At 40.1% G+C, this 11,915-nt stretch overlaps 1 protein-coding gene across 1 annotated transcript; it reads left to right on the top strand.

Annotated features, from left to right (window-relative positions):
* Nucleotides 1-1,593: 1,593 nt before the first annotated feature.
* Nucleotides 1,594-2,103, top strand: LOC137659756 (uncharacterized). Its single transcript, XM_068394567.1, has one exon. The coding sequence runs from the start codon at nt 1,594-1,596 to the stop codon at nt 2,101-2,103; it is 510 nt and encodes a 169-aa protein (XP_068250668.1).
* The last annotated feature ends 9,812 nt before the right edge of the window (nt 2,104-11,915 follow it).

The raw sequence follows: 11,915 nt of genomic DNA, 5'->3' as shown, positions 1-11,915 counted from the left end.
TACATCCAGAAACAAACTAGTTGCCATTTTACTGTAAAAAGATAATTGAACTAAATAAACGAACTTAATAATTTATTGGATTTTACCGTTCCTGCAACATTTGCATAATTCTCGTTCATATTCTAACGAACCAAGCAAAAATCCACCATTGAATCCTTTTTATTGCAACCCAGTCTGGAACTGACGTAACTATGTTTTGAAATATATTCCCAATTCTGCAACTTGTGTTAATTAAAGCGAGACACTAGTAAATCGGAAAAGTTATATTTCTGGTTGTTTTGTTTTAAATGAACGAAGCTAAAAACTACATCAGGTTTATACGATTAAACCATCGGGCATCAAAGTACAGAGCTTTCTGTTATAAAAATACTTATTATTGAAGCTTCTGAAATTATTTAGAAATTAGAGTTTTAGAACAAGCATTATCACATGCTCGTACACTGTAACGATTTTTCTGTTTTTTGTATATTGTTGTTATCACTCTCCCCTCGCACTGATAACTTGTTTCTACCTGTATGTACTTGCATCAATCTGTTTGAATTCTTGCGGCCTTCTTTCACAAAAACTGTTAATATAAAAGCTTGCTGTTTGTGGAAACTAGATAGATTATATTCACTCCGCTTATCAGTTAATACCTAACTGGTGCCTCCACATTTTGGTTACCTCTGAAGTGTTCAGTTCACTCCCACTTTCCCCTGCACTGCTGTGTCTTATTGTTTGAATATGCTACCGCCAGACACTGAAACTATCGTCCTTTGCCAGCGGAGAAACGTTCGTCTGGTTCAAGCGTGCTGAAATCCCGTTTCGTATCAAGGGGAGACTCGGTCAAGTACCAAAGCAGATTACGTTCTTGCGGAGATCCCTGAGGACACCTTCCCAGAAATCTCGGATTAGCTGTGGGAGTAAGGTGATAAGCCAATAACGTACGACGCCCTCAAATAGTACCTGATGGAGCAGTACTCACCCTCTCCAGCCGCCCATATAGCAAAACTCTTTTCGCTCCCTCAACAACCATTGGGGAATCAAAAGGCTTCGCTCGCCCTAGGGGATATGAGCAGTATCACTCGCATGCAATCTGCCACATACGGCTCTCATTATGAAGTAAATCTACTTTGAGCTTTTTGGTTACGGCGCCTACCCGAACTTGTAAGTGCTGCTATCCATATTGTAAATATTTTATCCATGAAAGACCTGATGGCCAAATTTAATCTCCTTATGAACATCCACTTTACCACCTTCCAGACCTCCATCAATGCCTCTACTCCTGACAAACCTATTCTACATCAACCAAAGCTGACGTGAAGTTGATAGGACATAGACGCCCGACTAGTTACATACCGGAGTGGCAACAAAGCCGCCCACCACCCACATTTACGGCCACTCACTTATGCCTCAACTAACAACCTCTCTACCACTTCCTGATGCCTATCGGCTATCGGCTGCATTTATGCTACTACCTCTCCAAATTTGCGGCTGCTGCAAAGAAATGTGCGAATGGTTGTCAGTGGCCAAAAAACATGTAAATAGGCCATTGCTTGTGGCAGTGGCCTCCCCTGTTACTAATTTTTTCTTTTTACACGACGCAGTGCAGGCATGCGATTTTTGTTTGACACAGGTGCTTCCTGTTCTCTTCTCCCAAGACCACTCTCCAGAACACTGTCTAGGTCTGCTGGCACTGGCCTGGTAGCTACCAACAGATCTGCAATACCCAACCACGGTTATGAAATCCTCACATTATCGTTTGGAAGCACTAAAAATATTTGGAAGTTTCTCATTGCTGATGTCACATTGCCAATCCTCGGTGCCAACTTCCTGTTACACTTCCACCTCCTGGTCGATGTAGCTCACCGGCAATTAGTCAATACAGATTTGCACTCCTTAACGCCTCTCATACGTGCCTCTCCGACTTGCTCTAAGCATCAGCGCACTCATGGATTCTTACGCCCACCTTTTCACATTGTACTCGAAAGTTTTCCATCCAGAACTTTATCAAACACCCATGGCTACCGCAAAACACGGTATTTATCAGCATATCAAGACGACGGGGGCCCCAGTGTTTACCAGATTCAGACATGTGGCACCTTATCGTCTGGCAGCTGCTAAACAGACGTATGCTGAAATTAAAGATACGGCCCTTTGCCAAAAGGACTCAAGCCCATGGTCGTCACCCTTGGACATCGTCCTCAAGAAAGATGGCTCTCTACATCCGTGTAGGAATTACAGGCGTCTGAATTGTTGTATATTAATTTCATATAGATTAGATTATAATCAACTCCATTTTCTGTTATTGTAGTGATGTCTTCATTACGTCATGCCTACGGCTGAGGGCCATTGAATAAAAAATCAGTCTGCTTCAGTGAGCTAGAGAATATATCTCTTGTCAAGCACTTGTCTTTTCATAACCCTTCATGACGAATACAACATAAACTGAAGTAATTAAGAAGTTTGAAGATTTATTACAATTGGCGTAGATGAATACAACGGAAAAATAAATTGATTAACTATGGATACACCGTGTCCAGCATTTAATCCTAGATTAGAAACTTTAGTGGAGTTTCTTGAAAGATTAACAGATCAATCTGCTGATTTGCTGCAGTAAGCTGAAGACGACAGTACTAAGAAGGTTGGTATTTTGGTAAAATCTCTTCCTGTAAATGTCGTTACTGATGTCCAACGGAGACTTAAATTGCTCAGTATGAGGTTAAGAAGAGTGTGATGGGCGCAATGGTACAATTCCTGAATAGGAAACAACTTCCTGATGAGTCTATTGAAAACTATGCCTGTGCATTAAATGGCTTGTTCAAATTGCAACTATAAAGATTGTGGTTATGATAGGTCTCTGTGAGATGCATTTGTGAGTGGCTTAAGGTCTGCAAGCAATCAGGGCGGTTTGTTATAAGATCGTGAAAATTAGTCATTTAACGGGTGTGTTGAGAAGGTGAAACTACTGGCAACATTTTCTGCTGATGCTCAGGATATAAAGCCAGAATGCAGTCATCACACAAGATATAAAGTTACTGAACATATGCCTAAAGGTATTAAAAAGGTTCCTACTTCATATGTTTGCATAAGGTGTGGTCAGCAAGCAAAACATTTTGCTAATGATTGTTTTGCCATGAAATTTAAATGTATTAAATGCCAGAAAATTGGTAACCTTGCTAGGTGTTGTAAATCCATGGCAAAGTCATTGCATGCAGTCTCTGAAGCAACTACAAGGGATGCCGCAATGACTGAGAGAGATGTGAAAATGCAGCATAAAGGGATGGCTCGCTGAGACCAGACGTATGTTAGTGACATAGAAGACAGCTGTGAATTCTCTCAACGAAGGGTAAATTCTTTTTTAGAATAAACTCCACTATGTCTGATTCACCATATATGTTGAGCTGCTTTATCAACAATTAGAAAGTCAATTTTGAAATTGATAGTGGAAGTCATGTTTCTACAATATGTCAAAGTGATGCAGCCAGAGCAGGTGCTGTTATTTCTCTAACAAAACACCGCGTTTGTGGATACAGTGGAAATGCTACAAATTTATGCAGAGAAACTTACGTAAATGTGACTTATAGTCACAAAATGTTGAAACACAAATTCTTAATTGTAAATTCCAATAATTTTAAACTATTAGGTAAGTATTTATGTCGAAAGATCAATATCAAACTTGTGTTACCTGATGTTGTGCAACATTCTGATAAGGTAAATAATGTAAATGTGAGTAAATATGATGACGTCAGAAATATAATTTTGTCTGAATTCAAAGCATATTTAGGTGTTGGATTTCAGTCTGACGTCAAACATACTGTCTCTTTAAATGTCATGTATGATGCAAGGCCAATTTTTGCATAACTTGACGTGTTCTATTGCATTTACAAAGTAAGGTAAAAGAAGAGCCTGACAGTTTAATTGCTAGTGATAACATATCTAAAGTATATTCCAGTGATTGGGCCTTACCCACAGGTAATGTTATGAAGGTTGAGAGTCATATTCGAATATGTGAGGATTTTTCATTTACAGAGAATAAATCCTTCACTCCAGTATTGACGCTATTACCCTCTATTGACGAGGTCATTGCACAAGATGGCTCTGCAACAGTTTTCTCTAAAATAGATTTGGCACATGCATTTTTACAGTTGCCGTTAGATGAAGAATCTAAGAAATATACAACATTGGAATGGGACTATTGGTCGCAGTCGTTTTAGCACGACCCTTTTGGCACCGCCTGACAGTTGGGCATGGCTGTTTGGGCGGCATCTAATTTGGCGCCAGCCGTACATTAGGAATAGTTTGTTTATACATTCTTAATCATTCAAAACTTTGAAGCTTTTATTGAATACTATGAATGAAATGTCTATAAATTCATAACTATTAAAAACTTCAAAATTTTATTGAAAAGTAAATCAAGGCTCATAAAATGTAAAAGCATACACTGAAAAAAAAACTGTATCATAGCTTTATCTAGTTTATTTGGTAATTATGAGAAGGGTTCTCAAGTACTCAATAGCATCCTTGTTTTTATATGTAGAACAGTTTCATGTATTGTACTGTCTGCATATCTATACTTTTTCGGTTTTTGTTCAGTTTTCATAATATGCATCTCTACCTATCTGTACTTTACGTAGGCCATCTATTAATTTCGACATGGTAAGATGTTGTGTGCCAAGTTCGTATTTTAGCCGATGATGGGTTGCCACATCATTATTGTTTGTGTAGTCTTCCCCATTTAAAGTACCCTAATAAAGGCTCCAAATCTCATGGAAAAATACAGGAGTTCATCTTCAATTTCATTGTCTGTTCTATGGACTGACTGACTACCTTTAATCAGACGTCATTCGTTGACAGGAACAAAAGCGCCTGTGCAAACAGCTAAACGAAGAGAGATCCAATTATGTATATCATCATTCAATTTATAACTGAGATGTTGTAATTTTGTCCATCCATAAAGACAGATTTATAAATACAATTTTTTTTAATATTTATGAATAAAATAAGATCTATAAAAAAAAAAGTTTCTTGCACCAAAACGGCTGTCGCCAAATAGGCTGGTGCCAAGTCAGCTGGTGCCCAAAACGCCGTCCCTAGATGGCCACGCCCAAACAGCTGCACCAAAACACACTCTACCCATACAACATGGACATGCAGTCAGAACCAGATCACTACCCCCTCCGAAACATGGTCAACGTGACTTTCTGCTTGCACAAAGCAAAGGTTTTTTCCACGCTCGACCTCCTGAAGGGGTATTATCAGGTACCCATGAACTCAAAAGACATCCCCAAGACCACCATCTCCAACTCCATCGATACATACACCGTCAAATACTCCTGTTTTGACCTTCGTAATGCTGGGGACTGCTTTTCCTTGTCTCATAGACGGCATCTTAGGGGATCTCCCCTTCTGTGTATGTTACGTGGTTGACATACTGGTATTCTCTTCCTCCAAAGAGGAATACATCCGTCATCTACACATCGTGCTCAACCGCCTACAACAGAGCGGTCTTGTAGTCTGGTATGACAAGTGTACCTTTGGTGTCAACAAAATATCGTCCTTAGGGCACTGCCTCACTCCTAAAGGAATCCACCCCTTCCTGAGAATGTAGCAGCCATTCAGAACTTCCCCACGCCCTCAACCGTCAAAGCACTGCAAGAGTTCTTGGACATGATAAACTACTATCACTGTTTCCTGACAGTCATTGCCGCCATTCTTGGCCATCTCTACACCCCTCTCAAGGGCAAGCCAAAAGACCTGAAGTGGGGTCCCCTTCAAGAAGCGTCCCTCTGCAATGCAAAGTATGCTGTATCAACCGATGCTGTTCTTACTTTTCCCATGTTAAATTGACCTGTCCTTATCTCTACCAATGCCAGCAACATCGCCATTCAGGCAGTCCTTGAGGAAGTGGTTAATGGCTTGGACTGCCCATTGGACTGTTTGAGTAGGAAACTGTCCAAGGCAGAATCCGGGTACTCTACCTTCGTCCTAAAACTTCTGGCGGTGTACTTAACTGTCTGTTATTTTCCCCATTTCTTGAAAGGTACGCTCTTCATTATTTGCAAAGTCAACATGCCTCTGGTGAATGCTTCACTCGACATGCCAATGCCTGGTTCGCCTGTCAGTGCCGACATCTCTTGGCCGTGGCAAAATACAATTGTTCCCATTGCTGATGCACAGTCAAGAAACACTTTGGCCGCAATCCACCTGATATTGGATTATAATGCCTAGGCAGAAGCCCAACGAAAAGATCCAGAGTACCAAGCATGTAGCACCTTGTGCACATCCCTCCGTTGGAAAGACATCCCTCTCGACGACTCCAATACCACCCTCCTCTGTGACATTAGTACTAGTATACCTAGACCATTGATACCTTTCCCCATGCGCTGACAGATGTTTTATTTCATGGCCTTTCGCACCCCTCATGCTGTTCTATTGCACAGCTGCTAAAGACAAAGTTCACTTGGTATGGCATTACTAAGGATGCTAAGGATTGGGTCTGCTCCTGTACTTCATGCCAAACCTCAAAAGTATATCATCACACAGATTTAGAAGTGGGCACCTTTCCTCAACCTCAGCAACACTTTTCCCACATTCACTTTGATGTTTTAGGTCCCGTATCCACATCACTAGCACATTGCTACCTTTTTATCGTTATCAACTCGCTGACCTAAAGTCATTCCCATGGAAACTGCAAAGTCTGCCTAGTGTATATCTGCTTCACTCTTAGGATGGATAGCAAGATTTAAGATCCCTGAGCTTATTATTTCTGACTAGGGCACCACTTTCCCCTCTCAATTGTGGACATCATTAGTGAATCTCCTGGGTATCACCCATCATCATACAACCGCAAACAACCACACAGCAAACAGTATGGTTGAACGTTTTCACCATACCCTCAAAGTAGCTTTGATGTCACGCTGCAAGGACTCCAACTGGTTTACCCAGCTTCCCTGGGTCCTCCTGGGACTAAGGACCACTTCTAAAGGTGCCCTGGGTGTTTCGGCAGCTAAGATGAAATGGCGACTTGTTAGTCGTCCTGCCGAATTTTTTCCATCTTCAACCTACTCTGACAATCTCCAGCGCCTACATCACCTTGTGGGAAAATTTATACTCCATGCCGAAAGACTTACACACCCCACGCAATGCATCATATACCCACAGATATGCATTTCACAAAACACGTTCTCCTGTGCAACAACACTAGCAAGCCACTGTTAACGCTGCCCTACACGGGCCCTTTCCTTCTGATCCGTAGTACGCCAAACGTGTTTCTCCTAAACGTGCGTGACAAGGAAGACTGGGTCTTCATTGATTGCCTAAAACCTGCAAATCTCCTGCCAGATGATCCACCTACAGTATGCTTCTCAAAAGCAGGGCCCTCTATTTCAAATGTATATCTTTCTTTTAGGAGGGGTGGCCATGAACCATACATGTATCACAAGATCGTACACTAATAACCTGTTTCTGATTGTATGTATTTGTATCAATCTGTTTGAAGTTTTATGGCGTTCTTTTACGAATATGGTTGTTATAAAAGCTAGCTGTTTGTTATAAAAGCTAGCTGTCAGTTACATTCACTCCGCTTATCAGTTGATACCCAACTGGTGCCCCCACACAGAGTCGTCCCCAATATTCACAGAAATAAAGTTAATCTACTATTTATGATAAATTAATTAGAAAAGTAAGATCTCAAGATTTGCGGGGTATGGATAGTGCTGAGTTGATTGAGTGCTTTACTTGAGCAATTATTGAGCAAGAATACTAAAAAATATTATTTTGGAAATTGAAGTGGGGAGCCCCTAGATTTTCTTACTCTTTTCTTCTTCTGTCTTCTCTCTACTGTCTTCTGTCAATTGGCGACACTCATCGGTCGTCTCTCAGCTAGCGTGGGAGCACATGTCGGACGGAAAGAACAAGTCATTTTCCCGCACAATTCGTTCATCCGTTCCAATTAGATGAGTTTCCCCTTTTCTTCTAGATAGTGGGGAACTATTAAGTCATATTGTTTCGGTGGGTATCTGACAGTGGCTGTGGGACAGGACTGGAGTAAGTAAAGGTCTAACCCCGCTGGAGGGTCAGCGAATGGCTGGCACTCCGAGGTTGGATTGACCTTACGTCTTAGTTGATAACTACTGCAGGACTGCTGTCCAATTCGTCCATTTTATACGGTTTAATATGAGCGTTTTCCAGCATGCCAGTTTGCACCAGTTCACGTAATTTTACTTCCATCCATGCATTTTGTCACAAAGGAATTCCTTTTCTATCTTATTTCCCGGGCTGCCTGGTTCTTAACGGCCCGTTTTGTTTTACAATAATGCGGTGCTCATATATTTTATGCCAACACCCCTTCACTCTTTCGTGCCTTGGAGAAGGATGTTATGAATCAAAATCCCTTGTCTTACAAAACGCAAATAACAACAATTCCTAGCTACTCTCTCTCTCTCTCTCTCTCTCTCTCTCTCTCTCTCTCTCTCTCTCTCTCTCTCTCTCTCTCTCTTTTGAGCCTTCACGAGGTTTTTATAACATATTTTATCGCTTTAGATATCAATTCGGAATGAGTGAGGCAAAAGTGTCTTGAGGCTTTTCTTAATTTTTACCACTATCTAAAAGACATCCAAACATCATTCATTTCCTCGCGTTCTTCATCTCTTCCTGGACACGCGTCAATAATACCTCATTCTTTCTCGTCAGATTCAACCCAGCATAATGTAGTCCTTCTTTCTGACGGAGTTTTATGTAAACAAAGACTGTCTTTGTCTTTAATGGCTTTATTTTTATGTTTGAAGACCCAGTGAATCCTTCTCCATTCCTCTCACCCTTTGGATATAAGTTTCATTGTCGGGTGATTTTAAACCCAGTCATGAACGGGTTCCCAAACCTTTTTAGAATAAGAATTCAATTATTATGTTGATGTTATTTATAATCTAGACGGAAAATTATAAGAGAATGGTAATATATATGTAGTCCTGGACTTGAATCTTGAAATACATGACATCCACTTACAAGCTACTAACTTACAACACCAGTGAGCAAGTTTCTGCCTTAAATAGAATTACCATGTAGAGAAAGGCGGAATAGGTTACTGTGTCTTTTACATTTACAAAGTGAAAAGGTTCTTGGGTATTTTGATGAATATTTTTGTTTCATTCTATTGGACATTACTGTATTTCGATTCCAAATAATTTAAACGTATGTCTTCAACTAGAGAAGCACCTAAACACTAACAACGCACAAACACACACACAAACACACACACGCACACACACACACACACACACACACATATATATATATATATATATATATATATATATATATATATATATATATATATATATATATATATAGCCGATGATGTAGGCAGTATACCTTAGCAATCCATGTTTGCCAACAGTTATATAAGCCGATGAGCAACATGTTGGAGTAACGGGAATTTTGGGTGTAGAGGAAATGACCCCCTAAGTAAGGAAGAAGTCACTGGCAGCAGGGTGACGGATTGGGTTTAAGACGGTGTCATCTCAGTTTCATTCTCCTGACGCCTGGCGCATGATCGTACTGGAATTAGTAAGGATCCGGTAGGGTCACTTTCCTTAGTTAGATAGGCACTGTGCATCACAAGATGATGATGATGATGATGACATGTATATATATATATATATATATATATATATATATATATATATATATATATATATATATATATGTATATATATATATATATATATATATATATATATATATATATATATATATATTTATATATATATATATATATATACATATTTATATATATATATATTTGTGTGTGTATATATATATATATATATATATATATATATATATATATATATATATATATATATATATACAGTATATATTATGTGTTTGGCCATACAGGTTTCCTGTTATCCATTGCTTTTTTATAAATATCAAAAAAAACTTTGACAATGACTTGCGCATCTCAGACTGAGTGGTAAAGAGACGAAGCTGTTCATTTCAAAAGTGATTAAATTTTTCTGATATCACAATTCAAATGATTCTGAAGACAATTTTCCTTTTAGGAAAAATTTCAAACGATATAATGTGGCTTCTTCCTGCAGCATTTCGGAAACGATTCAAAGCTCTGCTCACTTCCGGGACAAGTGGGTGAATTTCCGATGCTACTTTATACCTGGAATTGTTCTTGTGATCTGAGGTTTCCTTTGTAATCTCGTTATAATTCTCCTACTTTTACTGCTCGTAAGCACAGAAGCAGAGGGAAGTGGTGAGATTCTAGAATGACCTAGAATTTCATTGCAAAAATAAAACAGGATGCCTGAAAACTTTAAATCAATTTATATATCTGTTGCAAATATAAGACATTCTAAGGATAATGTTAATATTGTTGGAAATATAATTGTTATAATGTGACATTAGATATTAAGGGACTATAATAATGCTTTGTTGGGTAATGTATTGAAATATAATAATGATCTTAAAACAAGACACATAGTAAATCTGAGAACATCCAATAAGAATTTGATACCCTGAATGAGACCTATAGATAAAGCAACGTAGCCCCAGTCTTCTTAGCTGGCTGAAGTTTTTAGCATAGTTCCAGTACCTTCTTTCCGTGAATCCCTACGGAAAAGACTTTGCTTGTCCTGTATGTTACCCACCAGAAAGGGTATTGATGGGGGTCCAGCAGCCAAAGGAACCAAATATGGACGGAAACCAGGCTTCCCTTAATTTTGCTGTCAAAATATGAGATATCATGACATCGATGGCAATCATACTTCCCTTACATTTGATGCCGAAATACGAAATATTATGTCATGCCGAGTGGATTGGGAGACGGAGGCCATAATCATCAAAGACCTCAGCATGATCAATCATCTGCCATCCTGCAGATACCATCTATGTAATCTACTCCATGACAAGTTATACCTAAGGATAACAGGCAAACCAAGAGACCCACAAATGACTAAGGTTTTCAGATATGCCAATCAACAACCAGTTATTGTACACACCAAGCAACGAGGGAAATTACAAACAGGTCCTGCTAACTGCCAATCCCTGCCTTCCTCCATACTGCGTGCTACAAGCAAACTCTCTGCAGTCTCTGATTCAGCTCATTCTACACCTTCTATTCCCCTCTTCATTGCTATAGAGACCAAAGTATACATTACTGACTCTCAAGCTGGTCCTGATAGAAAGTACCATCTTGAGTGCAACTGCAACGACTGCCTAACCAAGCTATTAAAATAAGCATCTGCCACGTTATCTGGCTCCCCTCCTTCATCCCGACCTGGAACTTATAACAAAGAGATGGAGCCTCAAAAACCTCTTCCAAAGTTCAAGCTCCTACCTACAAACATTACCTCTTCATACACAGCGATTGCTGCCTTATAGCCTCAAAACCAGACGTCCGCATCACTGTCAGACCAAACCACTAAGGGGAGCTCATATTCACCCCTAGTGATCAGGACAGCGCCAGCCGCCTGTGGACCGAATCCTCCCTGGTGCTCCTCGATCCTGCCTAGAAGCAAAGGAAAGTAACATCAGATACCCAACCACTCTGCCCCTGACTTTCATCACTTGAAGCTCCCTCTAACAAGGTCATCACTACCTTCGTTGGCCAAATTCTACCCTGCCTCGACCTGGGAATATGGGAAACTTTCCCCATACAGTACTACACACCAGAGCCACTGTGGTGTTACCACTGCCAACATTACAGGCACCACCATGCAGACTGCAGACGCTGCAACATTTGGCAAGTATGCAGCCATCTCCCGACCCAAGTATGCATCAATGCCCACATGGAAAGGAAGGAAACCTATCAAAGATGACCCAATTTTCACCTCTCTCATCTTGCCTAAGACAGGAGGTGTTTAGAGCGTCAGAGAAAGATTGCAGCCGTGAAAGCTACCTCACAGACAAATCAGTGTCAATCT

This window comes from Palaemon carinicauda, chromosome 20 (assembly GCF_036898095.1).
Source record: "Palaemon carinicauda isolate YSFRI2023 chromosome 20, ASM3689809v2, whole genome shotgun sequence".
Taxonomy (NCBI): domain Eukaryota; kingdom Metazoa; phylum Arthropoda; class Malacostraca; order Decapoda; family Palaemonidae; genus Palaemon; species Palaemon carinicauda.
Note: the sequence above shows the minus strand (reverse complement) of the source record. Positions and strands in the feature narration are given on the sequence as shown.

Coding starts and splice junctions, on each gene's coding strand:
- LOC137659756 (XM_068394567.1), top strand. CDS start 1,594: ATGCGATTTTTGTTTGACACAGGTGCTTCCTGTTCTCTTCTCCCAAGA.